This window comes from Plecotus auritus (genome assembly GCF_963455305.1).
Source record: "Plecotus auritus genome assembly, chromosome: 1".
Taxonomy (NCBI): Eukaryota; Metazoa; Chordata; class Mammalia; order Chiroptera; family Vespertilionidae; genus Plecotus; species Plecotus auritus.
In genome coordinates this window covers 70337498-70361255 of record NC_137770.1, presented here as the reverse complement: position 1 = coordinate 70361255, position 23758 = coordinate 70337498, and the positions used below count along the sequence as shown (strand labels likewise).

At 42.4% G+C, this 23758-nt stretch overlaps 2 protein-coding genes across 9 annotated transcripts in view; both read left to right on the top strand.

The window, feature by feature from the left end:
* Positions 1–9726, top strand: part of TMEM62 (transmembrane protein 62) — a 76906-nt gene extending 67180 nt beyond the window's left edge. For 6 of the 7 annotated variants that reach the window (XM_080674680.1, XM_080674677.1, XM_080674678.1 and 3 more), the window contains 3 exons: positions 3461–3565; positions 5492–5610; positions 8728–9726. In XM_080674680.1, the coding sequence (XP_080530806.1) occupies positions 3461–3565; positions 5492–5610; positions 8728–9054 (551 nt within the window). In that variant the 3' untranslated portion in view covers positions 9055–9726. The remainder of the gene's footprint in view (positions 1–3460; positions 3566–5491; positions 5611–8727) is intronic. The other variant, XM_080674679.1, reaches the window with a different exon arrangement.
* Positions 9727–10046: 320 nt separating this feature from the next.
* Positions 10047–20604, top strand: CCNDBP1 (cyclin D1 binding protein 1). 2 transcript variants are annotated; one of them, XM_080665867.1, is made up of 11 exons: positions 10047–10253; positions 10470–10529; positions 10826–10911; positions 14691–14772; positions 15569–15665; positions 15836–15909; positions 16698–16774; positions 17125–17408; positions 18450–18510; positions 19825–19871; positions 20118–20604. In XM_080665867.1, the coding sequence occupies exons 1-11, from the start codon at positions 10151–10153 to the stop codon at positions 20230–20232; spliced, it is 1086 nt and encodes a 361-aa protein (XP_080521993.1). In that variant the 5' UTR covers positions 10047–10150; the 3' UTR covers positions 20233–20604. The 2 variants fall into 2 exon arrangements, with proteins under 2 accessions (XP_080521993.1, XP_080521994.1); XM_080665868.1 differs by lacking the exons at positions 15569–15665; positions 15836–15909.
* Positions 20605–23758: the final 3154 nt, after the last annotated feature.

The following is a 23758-nucleotide window of genomic DNA, read 5'->3' as shown; positions in this document are numbered from 1 at the left end:
ATAAATATTTGAGGGAGGGCCCCAATCTCATTATGTAGGAATACCAATATCTTTGTGTAGTTATGTAAAATTTACAACATTTTACCTGCCTTATTTCACTTAATTCTTACAACAATCCTGTGAGGTAGGTATTATTGTCCCCATTTTAAACATTAGAAAACCAAAGACTGGAGAGGTTATATAGATTGTCCAAAATGTCATAGCTAGTAAGAAACAGAGGAGAGACTTAAAACCCAAGTCTTCCAATTCCAGGTCAGTTTTTTTTTAAATCCTCACCCGAGGACATTGTTCCATTGATTTGTAGTGAGAGTGGAAGAGAGAGGGAAAGACAGAGAGGAATATTGATGTGAGAGAAACACATAGATTGGTTACCTCCTGCACACACCCTGACTAGGGGAGGAGCCTGCACCGGAGGTATGTGCCCTTGACCAGAATCGAATTTGGGACCCTTCGGTCCGCAGGCCGATGCTCTATCCACTGAGTCAAACCGGCTATGGCCCCAGGTCAGTTATTTTCTTTAAACAACACTTCTCAACTTTGACTACACTTTAGAATTCCATGGGGAACTTAAAATCTCAGTGTCTACACAGTACCACTTACTACCTCGGAACCTCTGTAGGGATAGGACCTAAACATCAGTAGCTTTTGAAGCTCCTCTGGTTTCAATATGCAGTTAAGGCTGAGAAGCATGGCTAAAGCAGTATTTCTCAGTCAGGCTGCTTAGAATCACCTAGGTTGCTGCCTAAACTCCCCCTCTTCCCTAGGTCAATTAAATCAGAGTCTCTGGAGGGTGAGATCTGGGTCTGGGTATTTTCTAAAAGTTCCCCCAGGTTATTCTAATGTGCAGCCAAAGGAGAGAATCATTGCTTGAAGTCTAAAGTATAGCTGTCTCTAAGGTTAAAGGATTATTTATTTACTAGTGGCCCGGTGCATGAAATTCGTGCACATTAAAAGGAGATTAATTAGAGGAAATAATTTAATATTGCTATTTGCCCTTTCTCTATAATAGAAGTGTCAGAGATGAAAGAAAATTAGTAAAATGTATATGAAAACCTTCCTCCTGTCAGAGTCTGGGGTGCACCACGGGACCCAGAGTCAAGTCCCCACCCACCCACATGTGCCTCAAAATTGCATGAGACCCAGACCCGGCCGCCCCCTTCCCCCCATGGGGCTAGATCCAGACCCGGCCAGTCCCACCCTTGTCAAGCCCCATCAGGCAGGGGGCGTAGCCTCAGGTCCCCTAGCCCGGCGCCAGGATGGGGGGTGTGGCCTGAGGTCCCCCAGCCCAGACCGGAGCGGGGGTGTGCCTTGAGGTCCCTCATAAAGCCACGCTGGGTGGGGGCATGGCCTGAGGTCCTCCATCAAGCCCTTCCAGGTCGGGGGGTGCAGCCTCAGGTACCCCATCAAGCCCCTCTGGCAGGGGGGCCCAGCCTCAGGTCCCTCGTCAAGCCCCACTGGGCTGGGGGCGTGGCCTGAGTTCCCCCGACCCAGCACTGGGGGTGCACCTTGAGGTCCCCTGTCAAACCCCACTTGGTGGGGGGCATGGCCTGAGGTCTCCTGTCAAGCCCCGCTGGGTGGGGGGCACGGCCTGAGGTCCCCTGTCAAGCCCCGCTGGGTGGGGGGGCATGGCCTGAGGTCCCCTGTCAAGCCCAGCCAGACAGGGGGGCACAGCCTCAGGTCTGCTGGCCCAGTGCTGGGGCGGGGGGCGTGGCCTGAGGTCCTGTGTCAAGCCCTGCCGGGTGGGGGGTGCAGTCTGAGGTCCCCCGGCCTGGTACTGGGGTGGGGGGCGCAGCCTGAAGTCCCCTGTCAAGCCCCACCTAGTGGGGGGTGCGGCCTGAGTTTCCCTGACCCAGCACTGGGGGTGCACCTTGAAGTCCCCTGTCAAGCCCCACCTGGTGGGGGGCACAGCCTGAGGTCCCCTAGCCCAGCACCAGGATGGGAAGGGCACTTTGAGGTCCCCCGTCAAGCCCCGCAAGGGCGGGGGAGGGCATAGCCTCAGGTCCCTGCTGATTGCTCGTTAAGAATCCTTATGGGAACTTGGCCTCAGCTGTGGGTGCAGCCATCTTTGTGACGGAGTGATGGTCAATTAGCATATCCCCTCTTTATTAGATAGGACAGTGGTCGGCAAACTCATTAGTCAACAGAGCCAAATATCAACAGTACAACGACTGAAATTTCTTTTGAGAGCCAAATTTTTTAAACTTAAACTTCTTCTAACACCACTTCTTCAAAATAGACTCGCCCAGGCCGTGGTATTTTGTGGAAGAGCCACACTCAAGGGGCCAAAGAGCCACATGTGGCTCGAGAGCCACAGTTTGCCGACCACAGAGATAGGATAATAAATATCACCTATAATAATAATTATTAATATGTATTAATACTTTGAGAAGTACCAGGATAGGACAAGAAGGAAGCTGAGACAGGAATGAGTAGCAAGTATGCAATATACAAAGGGAGAAAAGTTATACATTACCAGGTTTTGTATGAAATTAACTGTCAGCAGGCTGAATGATGATATATGCTAGCCTTCGAAGAAAGACACATTAATTAACTTACATCAGGCTGTCTTACCATTGGGATCAGCTCTTTAATTACTTTCCACCTCTAATATTGTTCAGTGTGCACTGAGCTTCCTATCAGTCTTCTGCTGCCTGATTTATGATCAGCCACATACATGAGTGGACTGGCTGGCTGGGGTTGAGGATCTGGAATACTTGGTCTGTGGCCACAGAATGGACCTTCTCTGTGTGAAGCCCTTATACTTGGCTTTTTGGTACTTTATTTTAAGATATGCTCATTTGGAGAGCTTTATGGGTCCCTTTCAATTGGAGTAAGAGGTTAGCTGGGAGTTAAGAGTTGTATCACATATGGGAAAGGAATATTTGAACAGGTACTCATACTTAAGATTAGACTGGAGAAATGTATTTCTTTGATATGCCTTTGACATACCTTTTGGAAGTTTGTACATTTGGACACTAAATCCCCTAGAAAACAAAGACTTGATCATCCTTAGAGTATAGATTTGTATTTCAAACACACATGAAGATAAAATAGTATCATCCTCTGGTGGATCTTTCTTTTTCTAAATCTTTATTATTGCAAGTATTATATATGTCCCCCATTTTCCCCTAGTGACCCCTTGTAGCCCTCCCCCTGGCAGGTAATTCTATATTGTTTTCAGTCATTTTAAAGTGTGTGTGTGTGCGTGTGTGTGCGTGTGCACACGCTCCTCACAACTATACCATTGCTTTGAATTTCTTACCCTCTGCAATTCTAAGTGAATTGGCTTATCAGGATTCCCACCAACTTAAAAATTTAAAGTGGTGTCATCTGTATAGTTACCATATGACAACAGATTTACTGAATATATAGGCTAGCCCATGGAAGTCTTCTAGAAAATGTTATAAAGAAATTAAACTTTGCATATGTTCATTGGATTTTTCAAATTTATTCTCTTTAGGACCTCCAGGATTTATAAATTTGACCTCATTTTCCCTTCATGTCTTGAGCAAAATAAACATCTTCTACTATTCTGTCTTGTTCCTGACTCTATATACAGTGCTGGGTAAGTCAATTAGGAAACCTGAGATTGTGGAGCAGTCTGCCAAGGAATATATTGAGAATTTTGACAGTAGAATCATTTAGGCTCTGTAGAGCATAACAAACGGCACATGGTTCCTTCATAAGTCATTTCCTGGGATATGGTCTTGGGAAATAAAATTGTTTCTTAACATGTTTAAAGGACATTTAGTTTACTTAAGAGTGCTAAGGAAACCATTGCAGAATTTGTGTAGAAACTTAATAGGAGATAGTTCAGCTTAATTGCCATCTCTTCAGAGCAGCTTTTTTGACTACCTTCAAGTTTTATCCTCTATTTCATCATGCTTTTTATTTCCTTCATTACTTTATCAGAATTTATGATAATCTTCTGTGTTCATCATCTCCTCCCTTGTTAGACTATCCATTGATGTGTTGTCTCTCTTGTTCTCCTTTATGACCACCACTAAGAACAACGCCTAGCATATAGTTCAGTGAATAATTTATTTATGTGTTGCTCCTAAAAACTCAGCTCAAGAAAAGAAACTGAGATGAGCAGTGAGTTTAGTTATATCTGAAACTCTTCTGTTATATTAATTATTATACCCAATACTTATAAAGTCACTTAGTGACTTACGGAAGTAGAAAGCACTGAGGTTTTTTTATTTAAAGCTTCTTACTAATGTACCTTAGTGACTAAAAATAAATTAGGCTATTTGTAGCTTAGTCTTTGTTTTACACTTTTATTTCACCAGAGAACATAAAGTAGTAAAGTAAAAAATTTGACACTTTACCATCCTATATAATAAAGAGCTAATATGCTAATTAGACCAAACAGCAGAACGACCTTCTGGAGGACCATCCCGATGACCTTGCGGACGAAGCTGGGCTGCAAGGGCTGGCCACGGCTGCGAGGGCCAAGCCCCTTGCACGGATTTCGTGCATCGGGCCTCTAGTACAATATAACAAGCTATAGCAGATTCCCCTTTGGAAGTCAGTTTTCTTGTTTGTTGAAGCTGTTTTGGACACATGTCTTACACTGGAAGACAAAGCAAGTGATTTGGTTCCTGGCTATAAAATAAAAAACATGGAGAGGGCAGAAGTTGCTTCATTTTTAAAAGTTGAAACTTCAAGGGAAAACACTTCTTTAGATTAATATCTAATGGAGTTTATATAATAATATATCTGAGAAAAGTACCTATGACTTTTTAAAAGCTGAAGTCTAGTCTTACCAGCAAATTATGGTAATGCATTTTAAGAAAGGATATCTGACCCTCCCTTAATCACTCTTTACGTATAGTAGTTCCAGGCACCTGCATACTGAGAATGTGCAGTAAATAATAGTAGGGAGGAGAGGAAAGTCATTCTGGTATTATAGGTGAAAAAATAAAGAAGCAAGTTAAACTCTGTACATGTTCACCCTGCCTATGTAGTTGATTTATAAAGTAATGACTATGGATCAGCAAGAAAAGGTAAAATATGTTCATTAATATTAGTAATAAAGAGAAGTACATTTTAGAAAGATGAAAGTGGTTGAAGTTTTATAGCTTAAAGGAGTAAATCTCAGTCATCTAGAAGATTAACTTTTGAGGAATACCTCTTTGCTTCTTAAAGGAAATGTTAATGAATTGTATTGAGGTAATTACTGCAACAGAATCTCCTAATATGTTTATTATATTCACTGTATGTTTTTGGAATTACAAGCTATATATCTTTTCCAGGTATAGTATGTACTCAGATGATTTCATAATCCAGAGAAATATGGAGTAAAGGAGCAAATAGTTAGCTAGGATATCGGGTGCAGCATAGAGATTAGCAAAGAAGAAAAGCTATGCAAATAAAATGCTTATAGATGACTAGTCTCATATTTCTTCGTTATTCCTGCAAATGCATCTTGTGATGTATGTAATTAGAGTCATAGTTATTTAATCTTCCCTCTCCACTGCTTCTTCAGGACCATGGTTCATTGGTGAAATTACTAAAGGCAAAATGGGTTGCTGCTTTTCCTTTGGGATCTTTGTTGATGGGCGTTTCCTACAAGGCAGTTTAACGTTTGTGGTTGGAATTCTCCAGGTAAGAAGTCAGAAAAGCAACTTAAGAACATCTTGGCTTTGTCAGACTAATTGTGTAACACTTAAGAATTAAATTCAAAATCCCAAATTAGATACCATAGATCATGTTTCCTAATTTACTGGCAGGCAGTCTTTAATAACTGGTATTTTGTTTGCCTTTTGAGTACTTCCTAAGCTCTTCCACCGTTCTCTTATAAACATCTAAAATACATTTTTGGCAGACAGGGTTTATAAGAGGGGGAAAAAGGTTTTGGTTTCTGTTGTTTGTTTCACTGTGCTTTTTATTGACAAAAATAGTGAAATAAGGGTAGAATAAATGATAGACTTCTGAGTAAACCAAAATTGATTATGATAATGAAGCATGAAAATATTTCAGAAGGAGGAAAGGAAAATGACACATACAAGAAAAGTATTCAGTTAACCACTGGAAGCTGCACTGGGCAAAACTAGACCTGGGCTTCCTAGTAATGTCTTATTAGTATACTTGTTTTGGAAACACTGATACATTTGATTTACATTTTGATTGAAATACCTTTAAAACAAACACACACTCAAACAAAACCCTGACCCATAGCAAATCTCTATAAATAGGTTTGAAAGATATTTACCTAACCATTTATTTTACTCACTTAATGGGACTAATGGTCCAAATTCTGGAGGTAATGATCTGGAGTTTTGGAAAAGATACAAAAACATTGTTTAAAATGAGTTCGACAGCCTCATAACAGGGTAGTAAAACATGATCAGCAGGATTAGAGATAAACAAATAGGGAAGACCTCTGCAAACACTGGCCATAGTCCCGAACATTCTCTGTAAAACAGCATTTTATATGTGTATACATGTGGGTCCAGTTCAATTTTCTGTTATGTAAATGGAGGTTGTCTCTCAGGAGCACTCTTATACCAAGTAAAACCTGAACCTTACCAAAGGGTGGATATATATTCATACTTGAATAAATAGTACATTAATGATGGATCTTAACTACATCTAGGCTCATGACTCCCAAATCTATATCTCTGATCTAGACCCCTTCTCTACACTCCAAGTGCCTAAATATCCAAGCTGTCACTTCTCATCTTCCCTTAGATATCTAACAAGCATCTCAATTCAATAGTATACCTTTAATAGGACCTTTAATTTCTACCCCCAAACTTGTTCCTCTCTAATTATTTCAATTTTACTAAATGGCTCCACAATTTACCCAGTTTCTTTAGGATATATCTCCAATCCTTTCCCTTCTCTCATATTCTATCTAGCAAGTAATACCTTGTTTGCTCTGTGTGTGTGTGTGTGTGTGTGTGTGTGTGTGTGTGTGTGTGTGTGTATCTTGAAACCACCACTTCTCTCCATCTCATTATTACCATCCTAATTTAAGTCAGAACTATTTCTTGGCTGGACTACTGCAGGCACCCTCTAACTGGTCTTCCCTCTGCTGCTTTTGCCTCTCTACTGTCAGTTTGCCATACAGCATCCACTGTGGTCCTTTTAAAACCTTAATCAACCCACTCACTTTTCAGCTTAAAACCCTTTAAGCCAGGGGTGGGGAACCTTTTTTCGGCCAAGGGCCATTTGGATATTTATAATACCATTCTTGGACCATGCAGAATTATTACCTTAAAAATTAGCCTGCAAGAAACTAGAAACACCAATCAGAAAGGATATATGCACCCCTATGTTCATAGCAGCACAATTTACAATAGCTAAGATTTGGAAACAGCCTAGGTGCCCATCAGCAGATGACTGGATCAGAAAACTATGGTACATCTACACAATGGAATACTATGCTGCCATAAAAAGAAGGAATTCTTACCATTTGTAGCAACCTGGATGGAATTGGAAAACATTATGCTAAGTGAAATAAGCCAGTCAATGAAAGAAAAATACCACATGATCTCACTCATTTGTGGATAATAAAAAACATTATAAACTGATGAACAAAAAGATAGATACAGAGGCAGTAAAGCATCAAACAGACTGTCAAATTACAGTGGTAAGGTTAGGGAGAGGTGGTGGAAATAAGAGATCAACTGAAGGACTTATATGCATACATATAAGAATAACCAACGGATGCAAAACATTGGGGGTTGAGGGCTTGTATGGGAGTGGGGTGGGGGGGGCAATGGTAAGATATGTACACATATAATACCTTAATAAAAAAATTAGCCTGCTATGTTTGGTCAACATTTAATTAACTCACCTCTAAGGCCTTGGCAGGGCCAGACCAAATGATTTCACAGGCCTTACACGGCCTGCAGGCTGGACGTTCCCCACCCCTGCTTTAAGCAGAGCAGTGACATGATCTGGGTCCTGCTGATTGCCCAGATTTCCACCTGGCTCATCATATTTTAGGCCATTGGCCTTAAATAGGCCAAGAGCTCAACTACCTCTGGGCTTTTCATTTGATTCTTCTGCCAGGAATGCACTTCCTCCCATTGACTCATTCCTATACTTCAGGCCTCAGAGAGCTCGTCTGATAGTTTCCCTCTTATTTTCTTTATAGAATTTCTCAAAATCTATAATTAACTTATTTTTTTTTTTTTTTTTTTGCGGGGGTGGAGGGATTCCCCCTGCTAGAATGCAAGCTCTATGATGCATCTTTTCTGACTTGTTTACCAGTATGTCCCAAGCCTCAAGTGTAGCACAGGGCCTGCCACATAATGGATGATGAATGAATGGTACAGCAGCTAAATGTGGATTATAACTTAAATCTTCTAATTTGTATTCCAATAATCATCATGGTATTTCAAATAAAATTACAGAGATAAAAAAAATATTGATACCCAAGTAACCCCCTCCCTCTGCCAAAAAAGCATGTGTGTGTGTGTATGCATACATATTCTATTCATTTCCTCCTTAAACATGATCGAGGGCTTCAACATAAGTGAAATGATACTTGCCTTTAAAATAAATAAAAGGATACAGGCCAAAATATACAACTAACCATAAGTCAACTGTTGTGATATAAGCAAATGTGATTAAAGCATAAAGAATAGAGAGTTAACCCCCAAGAGAGAAAGCAACATATTCTTAGGAGCTACCTAATGTATTAGTGAGCCCTGGCCCTGACTCCTCTGAGGGCTTTCTAGTAAACTAATGATTCTGTTCTCCTCTTTCCAGTTGGCATTTTTTAACATCCCCTTGATGGCTTACCTGTGTTGGAGCTTGCTGCAGCGGTGCTATGGTCACAACTTCAGGTCTCATCTCCATCAAGGAAAATACTTGAAAATTATACCTGTTTACCTTCTTGTGTTACTGCTATACATCTGGCAGATTTATGCCTGCTACTTTCTTCAGAGGACATATGGCACTCTAGCTTTTTTCTTCTCCCCTTTGCGGACCTGGTTGACACTGTTGACACCTGTTCTCATTCATCGTGTATGGACACTGAACTCCAAGGAGCTTGTAACCTTTACAGTGCAGTTAAAAAGCCACCTGAGCTCCTGAAGGCCATGTCTCACCATCTACCTCTGTCGCCCAGGCCTCTGCCCCAGCAGCAGGTGGAAGGCCAGTATTGATGGGCAAGCTTCAGGGAGCTGCTGCTCCTTGGCTGCCTAGGAGTTGGGGTGATTACCCACTACTGATTCCTGCAGAATGGACTTGCAGAGGAGTCTCTAAATGATGCTATGATTCCTTCCTTCCCCAAGAAGGCTAAGGGTTGATTTACTTATGTGAAGGGTAAAGGACAGGGGCTGGGTGTATATGGGTGTATCTGTGGCCCAGTGTGTTTTTAGGGCTAACTCATGTAAAATACTGAGCACAATGTCTGGAACTCAGCAGTCAAGGGTGCCACTTTAGAGTTGGAGAACCAGTGTGAACTTGGACCTGACCCTGACTACCCTTGCACTATTAGCTCTCAGTCTGCTTTAACCCCAGGCTAGGGCCTCTGCTTCTTCAATGGGGGAGGGGGGGGGGTTCAACCAATCAAATAAATGAATGACGATAAGAAATAACTCCTTCCAGCCGCTGTGGCTCAGTTGGTTATCCTGTGCACCAAAAAGTCCTGGGTTGAATTCCCAGTTGGGCACATGCCCCGGTTGCAGACTGCATCCCCAGTAGGGGGCATGCAGGAGGCAGCCAATGGATGTTTCTATCTGTCTCTTGCCCTTCCCCTCTCTTAAAAAAAAAATCAATAAAAACATATTTTAAAAAAATGTAAATAGCCTGGCCAGTATGGCTCAGTGGTTGAGTGTAGACGTAGACCTATGAACCTGGAGGACACCGTTTGATTCCCGGTCGGTCAGGGCACAAGCCAGGGTTGCAGGCTCGATCCACAGTCGGGGGGTGTGCAGGAGGCAGCCGATAAATGATTCTCTCTCAACGTTTCTCCCTCTCCCTTCCTCTCTGAAATAAAAAAATAAAAAAAGGAAATAACTCCGCGGGGCGGACCATGGGAGGCGTGGCCTGACCTCTGGGGCGGGGCAGGGCGGTTTGTTGCCGGAAAGGAACCGGCTCTGTGACGTCCGGAAGTGGAGCGGGGCCGCAGTGCGGCTCTGGCAGCTGCCTCGGCGTCTTGTCTGCAGGCCCCAGGCCATCTACTGCGATGGCGAGCGCTGCTGCCCCTGCAGTGCCCACCCTGGCTCCGCCTTTGGAGCAGCTCCGGCATTTAGCCGGGGATCTGCGGCTACTCTTGCCCGGAGTGCGGGGTGAGCTGACGCAGTTGGGACGGGCGACCCTAGGGACGGGCTTGGGTCGGGAAGAGGCCAAACTGTGGCGGGGACCGGGCGGAGGAGGTGGGAAGGGGGGAGGGAGGCCGGGAGGGGGGAGGGAGGCCGGGCGGAGGCGGGGGCCGAGGCGGCTCGGGCCACCTCTGCTCTTCCTTCCGCCACCGCCTGCTCGGCGCATGCCCCACACCCACCCAGTGGGCGAAGCGCAGGAGACCACCAAGGAGTTCAGCCGGGAGACGTTTTGGAGAAGACTCAGTGAGTGCCTCTCCTGTTGGGAACTCCCCCCCTCTCTTCCAGCGACCCGCCTGGCCCCTCCCCCCGCACCCTCTCCCCCACTCCCTTCATCCTCTCTGCGGGGGTGCCTCACCATTACCCACCCTCGGCACCTCAGAGGTTGAAATATTAAACATTGATTTTTGGAGGTGTTTTTGAGACGTCTCAGCCGGTAAGGGTGGAGAGGGAACGCTTTATCTTTAAAGTCCGTGCAGCAGCTGCAGCCTTATCCTTTTGGCACTGACTTTGGCTCCGGCCTGCTCCGCTGTCACCCCCAGACGAGGCAGCTGTGAAAGTGTCAAGGGAAGCCACGACTCTGACGGAAGTCTTCTCTCGACTTCCACTGCCACTGCCGTCCTCACAGGTGGGCTTTAATTTCCCGTGCCGCCTCGTTATTCCTCGGTAACCCTCTCATCATCTTTCCACCTTAGCCGCTCAGCCAGGGGATTTATTCTGATCTGGCAAGTGAGACTGCAGTCCTCACCTCACAGGATTGTTGTGAGGACCACATTGCCACGTGCAGTACCTGGCATGGAGTAGGCTGGTCTTCTAAATAGTATTGGTTCAACTTAAAGTTCATTCTGGTTATTTCCTTTCTGGTAACTTAAGAACTTGCTATTTGTGTTCACATATCTGACCTCCATCTAACAGATGAGTAAGCAAGCTCAGAGGCTAGGGTTAAGGTATATAAGCAGTGAGGATCTATCCGATGTCTGAGCTATACCTTTTTTGTTATGCTACATCCCTTTTTATATGCAATTTTTATATTTTATCAGTAACAAAGTATACAGTATAAAATTGAAAAGATATCAAAGTTAAGTGTGCTACGAAGTTTATATCTCCGTTCCCCAGTTCCTTTTGAATTTTTCGTAAGTATTCTATGCATATGCACATTTATGTATATATGCCTGCTTATTTTTACACAAATGGCAGAATGCCATAAACACTTTTCCGGATCTTTTTTTAAAAAAAATTAACAATATAGTTTGCAAATTGATTCTCAGCAGCACAAATAAAGTTGCTCATTTCTTTGTAATGGCTGCATGGTATTCAGTAGAGAGCATTTAACCATAATTCAGGTAACCAGTACTCTATGTAGACATTTAAGCTGTTTCCAATTTGTAACTATTATAAACAGTGTTGTAAATTGCCTAATACATTCTTGGTATATGTGTGTATATTGGTAGAAACAAAACAAACAAACACATACACAACAACAACAAAAACAATTCCAGGAAGTGGAATTGCTAGAACAAAGAATTTATGCATTTAATAACCCTTTATTATAAAACTAATGAAAATAAACATGTCAACTGTGACCAAGTATGCTCTATGCCCAGTTTTTCTAGAGCTAGGTATACTGAATTTGGGATAAGTTTATTTAAAAATGGCATACTCATTGCCTTATTTGATTTTCGTAGTTAATAGTTTCATTTTCTTGGTCAATCTGTATTTCCAGATGTTTTGAAATGGAAAAATACTCTTTTTCTGCACCTACAATGATAAACTCTCTTCCCCTACATAACTCAGAGATCTGTGATGAGGAAATGAGATTAATTATATGACAGCACTTTAAAAACTTTGTGGAAGAAAATCAGTATTTATTTCAAAGGAAGTTAGTAATATTACCTTGTTTTTCTTACCTGCCAACTCCTTTCTTTCAAATATTCCTAGGACTTGCTGCTAAAATTCACAGCTAATAAGATACCATGAGGAGGCAGCATAGAACTATTTTCTGTACATGCTTAGGTCAGTGGTTTCACTCAGATGGAAAATTAGAATTTGGTTTTATTTGAATTATATATATTTGAATCACAATTGCTTTCTTAGGATCTCAGCATGTTAGTCTTACTGAATAATAGTTATATTTATTTTTAATTTCAATTCCATAGGGACTTTTACTTTTATAAAATTATGTATTTGGATGTTGAAGGAATGTCAAATTGCCATAAAAGTTTCTAAACAGCCATGACTGGTTTGGCTCAGTGGATAGAGCGTCGGCCTGGGGACTGAAGGGTCCCAGGTTCGATTCCAGTCAAGGGCATGTACCTTGGTTGCGGGCACAGCCCCAGTGGGGAGTGTGCAGGAGGCAGCTGATCGATGTTTCTCTCTCATCGATGTTTCTAACTCTCTATCCCTCTCCCTTCCTCTCTGTAAAATATCAATAAAATATATTAAAAAAAAAGTTTCTAAACACTCTCAATCACTGTACTTACCCATCTCAGACTAATAAAACAGTTTGGGGACTGGCACCATTCTGTAGAGCACATTTTACATAGCACTGGCTTAAAATTTAGCAGCTAAGTGAGGACAAGGAAGATAAGTGAAAGTCAGTGTCTGCTTAGAAGGAAAATAGTCAACACTGAACATTGTAGAGTCCATTATTACCTTTAGGTATATTGTGATCCTGCTAGATTAGAGAAAGAGAGAGACAGACACCTGGTTAATGGTCTAAGAGGATTGGCAAACTTTTTCTTTAAAGGGCCAGATAATAAATATTTAGGCTTTGCAGGCCAGTGATGCAACTCTGCCCTTGTAGTGCAAACACAACTATAGATAATACTAGTGGCCCGGTGCATGAAATTTGTGCACATTAAAAGGGGGACCCAGAGTCAAGTCCCCGCCCACCCACATGCGCCTCAAAATCGTGTGAGACCCAGACCCGGCCACCCCCTCATTGGGCTAGATCCAGACCAGCCAGTCCCATCCTTGTCAAGCCCCGCTGGGCAGGAGGTGCAGCCTCGGGTCCCCCGTCAAGCCCCACTGGGCGGGGGGAGGGGGTGGGCACAGCCTGAGTTCCCCCGACCCAGCACTGGGCCTGAGATCCCCTGTCAAGCCCCACCAGGCAGAGGGGCGCAGCCTCAGGTCCCCTGGCCTGGTGCTGGGGTGGGAGATGCAGCCTGAGGTCCCCCAGCATGGTGCCAGGGTGGGGGGCTCGGCCTGAAGTCTTCTGTCAAGCCCCACCTGGTAGGGGGCACAGCCTGAGGTCCCCCAGCCTGGTGCTGGGGCGGGGGGATCAGCCTGAGGTCCCCTAGCCCAGCACCAGGACGGGAAGCACACCTTGAGGTCCCCCATCAAGTTCTGCTGGGCGGAGGGGCGTGGCCTTGGGTCCCCTGGCCTGGCGCCGGGGCGGGGGTCAAGGCCTGAGGTCCCCCAGCCTGGCGCCGGGGCAAGGGGCGAGGCCTGAGGTCCCCTGTCAAGCCCCACGGGATGGGGGAGGGTGTAGCCTCAGGTCCCTGCTGATTGCTCGTTAAGACTCCTTAAGGGAACTTGGCCTCAGCTGTGGGTGCAGCCATCTTTGTGATGGAGTGATGGTCAATTAGCATATTCCCTCTTTATTAGATAGGATGCAAATAAAAGAGTGTGACTGTGTCCCAGTAACACTATTAAAAAAAATTGGCAGTGCACCTGATTTGGCCCGGGGGTCCTTAGTTGGCCAATTCCTGGTCTAAGATAGGGTGAATAAGTTTTTCCAGCTGTTTCTGTTTTTTGTTTTTTTTTTTAATATATTTTTTATTTATTTCAGAGAGGAATGGGGAGGGAGAGAGAGAGAAAAACATCAATGATGAGAGAGAATCATTGATTGGCTGCCTCTTGCACTCCCCCTACTGGGGATCAAGCCCACAACCTGGGCATGTGCCCTTGATCAGAATCGAACCTGGGACCTTTCAGTCTACAGGCCGACGCTCTATCCACTGAGTCAAACCGGCCAGCATTTTCCAGCTGTTTCTTAATGTTTTAGAGTTACCAGCTCAGTACCTGGTGTCCGGCTAACTTCTCTCTAGTGTGTGATGAGAATAGCACAAGGCCTAACTCATACTAGGACTTCAGAAAGGGTTTGTGATGCTATACTAGGGGTGGGCAAACTTTTTGACTCAAGGGCCACAATAGGTTCTTAAACTGGACCGGAGGGCTGGAACAAAAGCATGGATGGAGTGTTTGTGTGAACTAATATAAATTCAAAGTAAAGGAGCGGAGGGGAGAGCAAGAGAACCGGATAGAACAGCCGGATCCGGCCCGCGGGCCGTAGTTTGCCCAAGGCTGTGCTATACCGTTGTCTTCTCTCTTCCAGAGTAGAAGAGTTGACCAGATTGATCTAATCCATTTCCTTTTTCATTCTGAAATTGGTCTACCTCCTCATAGGAAGCCCAGAGGCTCTGTGAACAAGTCCATGCTGCCATCACGGCAATTATTGCAGTATACTATTCGCTTCCCAAGGATCAGGGTAAGACACTGTCACACATAAACATTGGGTAGACCTTGGCAAATATGACAGCTTATGTACTGAAACTTTACCTTTCCCTCAATTTGAGCATGTAATATAACTTTCTCATAAAATGCAAAGATAACTTCATAATGGAAGTGACCTCTGTAAATAAGCCTTCATATATAGATGCTGTGTTCCCATCTCCCCTGCCTTGCCTGACTTTAAGGTTTTTCATTCTCACTAGCTCCTTCCTCTCTAACCCAATATACCATCACAGATGCTGGCTAGGTCTCAGCCCCATACCCAGGCCCAGGCTATCCCCAGTCTCCACCCATATTATATCACGCCCTATTGCTGAGTTTCCTTATACATTAAGCGGCTTCCATGCCTTTCTTTTTATTTTTTACTTTTATTGACTTCAGAGAGGAAAGGAGAGGGAGAGAAAGATAGAAACATCAATAATGAGAGAGAATCATTGATCGGCTGCCTCCTGCACGCCCCCTACTGGGGATAGAGTCTGCAACCCAGGCATGTGCCCTTGATCAGAATCGAACCTGGGACCCGCAGGCCGACGCTGTATCCACTGAGCCAAACCAGCTAGGGCCATGCCTTTCTTATAATCAGCACTCGGGAATGGTGGGAAGAGCAAGAAAACGACATGGGGACCTAAGTCAGACCTGTTTTGTGTGGGCACTCCAAGTATAGCATGTGGGTGCACATTACCTTAAGTTCTGTAGTGCTTACACTCTGAGGAAAGTAGATGCTGACTTCTGGAAAGAAGACCAGGCTGCTTAGTCTTTGGGTTTGGCTACAGGAATCACTCTGAGAAAGCTGGTTCGGAGCGCCACTTTGGACATCGTGGATGGCATGGCTCAGCTTGTGGAAGTGCTTTACACCACTCCAGCTCAGAGGTAGTGATGCCACGGTTCAGTTATTAGTTAGTGGGGTTCCTTGTTTCAGGAAGGGGAAAAGCTCATTTCAACAGCAAAATTGTTTTATAATAGAATAATAATTGGAGGAAGGAGCTCTTTAGGATAGGAACCTAGATTGTTGATATGTCCTTATTGATTCCTTTCCTCAGCCCTGAGAACAATGACCTTATTTCTTGCAACAATGTCTGGGTTGCGTGCCAACAGGTGCCTCAGATACCAAGAGGTGGGTAAGAGTGGGAAGTGGGCCATTGACTCTGCTGGCCAAAGCAGACAGACCTCTCATACTAGCTTCCAGTTTTGTACCATATTTTAACTTACATAAAGAGTTTAGTCAAATATATATAATTTGTTACCAATATCAAAAGATAGGTATTAATACTTTCTGCCAGTCTTTTTAGTTCTCATATTTCTTAATTCAAACTCCCCTTTTGCTGTGGCTCTGCTTCTTATTGAACACATATGGCTTGTTCTCCTGGTCCTGCCTGCCCCAAGATCAGTATTTCTTTTCTTTAAAAAAAAAATGCTTTTATTTATTTTTGAGAGCGAGGGAGAGAGAGAGAGAAACATCAATCAGATCACCTGCTTCCTGCAACCTCCCTACGGGGGAATCGAGCTCACAGCCTGGGCATGTGCCCTGACTAGGAATCTAACCAGTGACCTTTTGGTACATGGGACGATGCCCAACCAACTGAGCCGCACTGGCCATGGCCCCAGGTTCAATATTATGGGACACACTGAAGCAGTTATGAGGTAGAACCAACTAGGTCCAAAATTGTGGTCATTCAAGAGGACCACGATGAGAAACACCTTGTGACCATTTTACTTGCAGTGAATGATAAAAAGCATTTTAGCCCCCTGTTTGGATATCCAGAGGATGTATGTGAGAATTTTACATTAAACCACTGGCCTTGTTGACTGTCCTTGGCACTCCCCTCAAATGGGAACACTGTTGATTGCCCTTTGCAGACTTTAGAGAATTGTTGGGTTTCTCCTCTAATTTTTTACTTACAGATAACAAAGCTGCAGCCCTTTTAATGCTGACAAAGAATGTGGATTTAGTGAAGGATGCACATGAGGAAATGGAGCGGGTGAGGAGACTTCTATCTTTGCTGGTCATTGGAAGGCAACTGTGACTAGTAGATGAGATTTGGTTATAAACAGAGGAGATGTCCTGAGCACTGGCCGAATAAGTCCCAGCCTCACTCCTGTCCTCCATCTCCCACCTGCACCCCATGCTGGTGTGTGATTCAGTACCACTCCCCTGTCCCATTGCTGGACTAGGAGAGAAAGAGGGTTTATGCAGTGATCTAACTCTGTCGCCATTAGGGAAGTAGCTAGTTGAGGTTTGGGACAACTCAAACATGATGCTGAAAGTACAACAGGCTTTTTTTTTTTTTTTTTTTTTTTTGGCATTCACATAAATGGTGGTATGTCTTAGGCTGTGGAAGAATGTGACCCTTACCATGGCCTCTTGAATGATGATGAGGAGGACAACTCTGACAACCATGGTGATGAACAGGATGATGTGTTGGGGTGTCCAAACAATCAGGACTCATATTGGTCAGAGGAAGATCAAGAGCTTATAATCCCGTGCCTTGCGCTGGTGAGAGCATCCAAAGCCTGCCTGAAGAAAATCCGGATCTCAGTGGCAGAGAATGGGAAGAAGGACCAGGTGGCCCAGCTGGATGACATTGTGGATATTTCTGATGAGATCAGCCCTAGGTAAGTGTGAGCTCTACTTGAAATAGCTGAGTAGCAATTCTGATATCTGCTTGTGTTGTCACCCCAGTTTTTCCCCCAATTTTTTTTATTTTGAAAATCTTCAAACCTACAGGAAAGTTGAAAAAGTATTGTAGTGAGCACCCACACATATCCTTCATCTACATTCACTTATTATTCACATTATTTTCTATATCAGTTTATTTCTCTATAGATAGATGTGCCATTTTTCCCCAATGAACCATTTGAGAGTAAGTTGCAGACATCAATGACATTTCACCTTTAAATACTTTTATTCTTATTATAGCCAAGAAATTTAACATTGAACAAATTAATATGATCTAACATTCAAATTTGCCCAGTTGTCTCTAAAATATCTCTTACAGAATTTTTTTTTTAAATCTAAGGTTCTGTCTTGGTGTCACATTGCATTTGGTGGTCATCTCTTTAGTCTCTTGCAACTAGAATAGCCCCTGTCTTTTTTAGTCTTTTTCTTAATTGACATTTTTAAAAATCCAATTTTTAAAAAATTGACATTAACAATTTAAAATAATCTTTGTAAAATATCCAACAATCTATATTCATATGACTGTTTTTTCATGATCATACATCCAGCTTAAAGATTTTTTGACAAGAATAACATAGTTGAGTGTTTTGGGCTTCTCATCGCGTCACCTTGGGAGTCACATGATGATAGTTGGTCCCATTATTGGTGGCACTAATTCGATCACTTGGTTAAGTGGTGCCCACTTTGGTGGCATTATATGGATGAACCCCTCCTGTACTAGCTATTAAATTGGTGGTTTCAGATCCTCAGATTTTTTAATGAATTGATGATGTCTTCTCCTAGTAAAACGGTATATATGTGTTCAGTAAATACCCGTTGAGTTGATTCTTTATTGGTTGCCCAATTTAAGGAACTGAGAGGCATTTCTGGGGCAGTCATTTTCTTACTAGTTTGCATCCTTAGTTGTGTACTAGAAGCCACATAGCTGTGCTTTGTTTCGTTTTTTGTTAATGGTTATTTTCACTTTCTGTCCTTAGTGTGGATGATTTGGCTCTAAGTGTATATCCACCTATGTGCCACCTGACTGTGCGAATGAGTGTAAGTACCTGCATTGATAAACCTAATTGGTAGAATTTTACCAATCACTAGCATTTTCTTTGAGCTGTAGGAAATATATTTGTTACACTTGGATATAAGTGCAACAGTAATATTAATTTCTTACATGTGTTTGTGCTTGATAAATATTTGCTGAATTACAATAGCCATGACCTCTGGTAGTACTGTTTTCTATATCCAACTGGGTAATCATTTAGAAAAACCCAAAGACCTTAGAAAATCTTCTTTGAAGAGAATGTCTTAATTACTGTAGTGCTTTTGGATCTTCTCAACTGAAGTCACCTATTTCTAATTTCTGCTATATGCAGAAATAAGTGTTCCGGAAAAAAACACTGTTCTAATATAAACACATTATGTGATTTAACCATGGAGGATCAAGTTGTTTATAAAATCTGATTTTATTGTATTCTTTGAAGTCCTGGGTTCTGTGCTAGAGAGAGTTCTATTTTATTTTTATAAACTCAAGTTCTTATTTCTAATGTTATTGAAAGGAGAAGTAAAACTGTCAAATGGCTTATATTCTGTAATCAGATGTATCAATCCTAATCATATTTGATAAATTAAATAGTGGAAATTAGATATATCAAATGTATCTTCACAATATACAAACACCTTGAAGGAGAATAGTATTCTTTTGGGCATTAACTTTTTAAATTTGTATTCACTTTTAAAAAATTGACTTCCTAAGACATAAACATCTTTAGCAATATACCTTCTCAATTACCTTGAATAGAAATATGAAATATGTATTATATATTGATGGCATACATATATCCTCATGTTATCTTGTCATTGGTGTTCTTAAAATTCTGTACATAGATTTTTTAAAAAGAATTAGGATTTTAAAAAATGTGTGTTTTTTTTTATTACTGATTTTAAAGAGAGAGGAAGGGAGCAAGAGAGAATGAGAGAGAAACATAGCTTGGTTGCCTCCAATATGCACCCCTATGGTGGACCGAATCTGCAACCCAGGCATGAGCCCTGACCAGAAATCAAACCGGCAACCTTTCAGTACACAGGACAATGCTCAACTGACTGAGCCACACCGGCCAGGGTTATACATAGATTTTTAAAAAGAAAAACATTAGTTGTTTCTACTATATGTTTAGAACTATCAGAAGTTAAGACAAATTCAGGTTATATTCTTCCTTTTGCTGTTTTTTTTTTTTAATTTAAAATATTTTTTAAAATCTTGTAAAAGTGTTGCAGAAACAGTATTAATAAGATTTGGCTAGTCAAGAATCCAAAATCAGGGTGAGCCCTTACCATAAAAATAAACCTCTGTTTCTTTTCTAGGCTGCAAAACTTGTGTCTGTTCTCAAGAAGGCACTGGAAATTACAAAGTGAGTATGAGGACTTCTCTCCAAATAGATTTTTGAGAATAAACCTATCCAGCCATTCTCCGCTCCCAAACCCCTATTTGAAGGAGTGGGTATGGAGTTTTCTTTCAGCTTCAGTTGTGGAGCAGCTGAGCTTCTGCAGAGAAACTTGCCTTTTCTTAATTTAGTTTCCTCTGTGCCTCCTGTTGAAGATATGTTTTCCCTGGACAATATAATAAATTTCATTTTTTTTCCCCATTCCATTCACAGAGCGAGTCATGTAACCCCGCAGCCAGAAGATAGTTGGATCCCTTTACTCATTAATGCTGTTGATCATTGCATGGACAGAATCAAGGAACTCACTCAGAATGAACTTGAATTATGAGTTTTCAGGCTCATTTGTACTCTCGTCTCTCCTTTTCTTACTGTCATAGCCAGGCTCTGATGTCTGCTTTTAAAATGGGGCTAGAATGTTTTCTGGTTTGAAAGGGAGTTTCTGTATATATTTATCAAGAGACACTATTGCCAAAGATTGTTGGTTAGGCCAGACTTGGCAATTATTTATAAAACAAATGAGTATGATATATTTTTCTGTGCTAGCTACAAAAGATAATGGCATGATTTTGTGTTCCTGAATCGCCTCCCAGAGATTCCTGGGGAAGCTGCCTCATCCCCTATTTGCAATAAAATATATTGTTTCATGGTTAAAGATGTTGACAATCTCAATAAAATACTAACCTGCCAGTGCTTAAATGAGTACTCTTCCAAAGTTTCTTTCTACCAGAAATACAGGTAGAAATTAAAACATTGCTTTCCTTTGGGCTTAAAAGTCTGAAGATCTGATTCTGTTCAGAAGTATACGTAGAACAAAACACTTGACTTTAAAGAAAGTGACTCCAAAGCCCCTCTTAGTAATTGAGCATGTTATATAATACTAGAGGCCTGTTGCACGAGATTCATGCACTGCGGGGGGGGGGGGGGGTGGTGGTGGCGGTCCCTCAGCCCAACCTGCACCCTCTCCAGTCTGGGACCCCTTGGGGGATGTCCGATGGCCTGTTTAGGCCTGATCCCACAGGCAGTTGGACATCCCTTTCACAATCCAGGGCTGCTGGCTCCCAACTGCTTGCCTGCCTGCCTGATTGCCCCTAACCTCTTCTGCCTGCCAGCCTGATCGACACCTACCTGCTCCCCTGCCGGCCCAATCGTCCCCAACTGCCCTCCCCTGAAAACCCGGTCACCCCCAAATGCCCTCCCCTGCATATTCCCTCTTTATTAGATAGGGTTTTTTCTTTAACATATTGGACAGCCCTAACTGGTTTGGCTCAGTGGATGGAGCGTCGGCCTGTAGACTCAAGGGTCCCAGGTGCGATTCTGGTCAAGGGCATGTACCTTGGTTGGGGGCACATACCCAGTGGGGAGTGTGCAGGAGGCAGCTGATCAATGTTTCTCCCTCACAGATGTTTCTAGCTCTCTATCCTTTTCCCTTCCTCTCTGTAAAAAATCAATAAAATATATTTTAAAAAAACATATTGGACAGTGTACCTGCAGGGGTCTTGACAAACCAGTAAAAATGTAAACCCAAACTAAAAGTGTCACAAAATAAACTCCTTAAACAGGAATTTCATGAGACCTTGGAAAGGTGATATCATGTGGTTATTTCTTCCTTTTTTCCTTCTCTTTCTTTTTCTTGATGTTTCATCTTTTGTCCTTTCTTTCTTTTCTCCTTTTATTTCTTTTCTGTCCTCTCTTTCTCTTAACTTTTCCGTTGGTAGAATCGTCAGTACTTGAATCTGTCTTGCTTCCAGAAGACGAAGAAGAGGGAAACACACCGTCATCTGAAGAAAAAGATGATCTATGTTGGGATCGGTGGTGTTTCTGGTTTTGCTCTTTCCCCAGTTTGTCATTTCTGCCGCCCGGCATCTTCAGGACTTGTGCGTGGGCACTTCTTATTCATGTCTACAAAACCTCCCTGCCTTGGTGAAACTGTAGGGGAAAAGGCCTTCCTGGGTGGGCTCAAGCCCTGCCCGAGGTGCTGAGGAACCAGGGCGGGGAGCACCCACCACCGCCATTGCAGAGCCAACCTTTGGGGTTCTCTCCAGTAATGTAACTGCAATGTCGCAGTTTACCTTCAGAAATTAGTTGTAAGTTACTTCCAATGTGAAACCCTACCTCAGACATTTCCTTTGCAGTTTGTAAAGATTTTAAACAAAACCCATTTACCTCCCTAACCTGGTCAGACGTTTCTACCCAATGGGAGTTTGTAAAGATTTTAAACAAAACCCATTTACCTCCCTAACCTGGTCAGAAGTTTCTACAGGCTGCAGGGGTGTGTGGGGGGATCACTCTGTGGGGAGTGAATTTGTTTTTGTTTCTTATAAAGGGTCAGGAGGACCTCTGGGCAGCATTCCGCCAGGCCACTTACGCTACCGGCTCTCAGTGGCAGCCCTCCTTGGGACTGGGGGACTCTGGCAGGCCTGAGAGGACTGGGTGCCGCCATTTTGTCGCGGAGTGATGGTTAATTTGCATATTAGTCTTTTATTAGATAGGATCATTATTCTTTTTTTTTTAAAATATATTTTATTGATATTCCACAGAGAGGAAGGGAGAGGGATAGAGAGCTAGAAACATCGATGAGAGAGAAACATCCATCAGCTGCCTCCTGCACACCTCCTACTGGGGATGTGCCTGCAACCAAGGTACATGCCCTTGACCGGAATCGAACCCGGGACCCCCCAGTCTGCAGGCCGACGCTCTATCCACCGAGCCAAACCGGTTTCGGCAGGATCATTATTCTTATTAAGTCCTTCTGAATATTATTACAGGTCATTCCATGCCTCTAAAATTATTTTGTGGTATTGAGCTCATTTGTTAAGTTTGTTCACCTTAATTGAACCAGATTTTTCTTATACATACCTGTATTGTTTTCTGTTATATATTACGGGTCCCCAGATATAAATACAAAATTCAAAGCAAAATAATTTTAATTGACCTTTTAGAGAGAGGAAGGGGGAAAAAGCGAAACATCGATATATTGCCTCCTGCACATGCCCCAACTAGCAATCGAACCTGTAACTGGTAATTGAACCCACTATCTTTGGTGAACAGGATGACATTCAAACCAAGCCACACTGGCCAGGGCTAAATACAAAATTTTTATAAACCAAAAAATTTTAGATGTATAAGCTTATATAATTTAAGTGTCTCTTTAGTTAAATCTTTTGCAAAACCATCATCATTTAATTATAATTTTGTATCAGCCTGGAAGATTATATATTGGAAACAAGGTAAACCTGTAGTTTTGCATATTCTGGTGACCTGACTTGGGCCTTATGTATATACTGCAGTCTCAGCAACCTCTTCCCCCAGTTCTTTTTCTTGTGTAGGTGTAATTCATCCCATCCGCCCTTCTGATGTCTTAGGAAGAAACGCAACAGTAGCCATTCTTTTGAGCACTAGTGAGTACTTGGGGTTGAAATTCCTAAGGCAAGAGTTTTAGTTTTCCTTTATAAAGTGCCATTCTGTATATTTAACAAATGTCATAAAGAAAAAGAACTAAATTCAAACTGAAAAAGTGCCAAAGCAACAAAATAATGTGAACAAAAAAAATCATTACTTTGTACAAAAGGAGTTCAGTTTTTTTATTCTTTCTTACAAGGCCTATTTTCTATATACTTAATAATTTTAATATTTCTCTACTAGACCAAATTCATGTTACTAACATCAGACTTTAATTGTGGGATACTTAATACATATAGAACTCTCATAAAACTTATCTATAGCTGAATCTAGAAGATCATTCTACTCTTAGATCCTATGTTCTGTATTTTATAACTTTGTTCAGTCATCTTTGAGACTTTAAGGATAATGGTCAGGGATAGCACCAATCAATGTAATATTAGGATTATCTAAAA

Excerpts from the sequence above, each read along its gene's own strand:
- CCNDBP1 (XM_080665867.1), top strand. The coding sequence starts at position 10,151 with ATGGCGAGCGCTGCTGCCCCTGCAGTGCCCACCCTGGCTCCGCCTTTG. Across the intron at positions 10,254-10,469 it reads ACTCTTGCCCGGAGTGCGGG|TGGGCGAAGCGCAGGAGACC; the intron begins GTGAGCTGACGC and ends ACACCCACCCAG. Across the intron at positions 16,775-17,124 it reads CACATGAGGAAATGGAGCGG|GCTGTGGAAGAATGTGACCC; the intron begins GTGAGGAGACTT and ends GGTATGTCTTAG.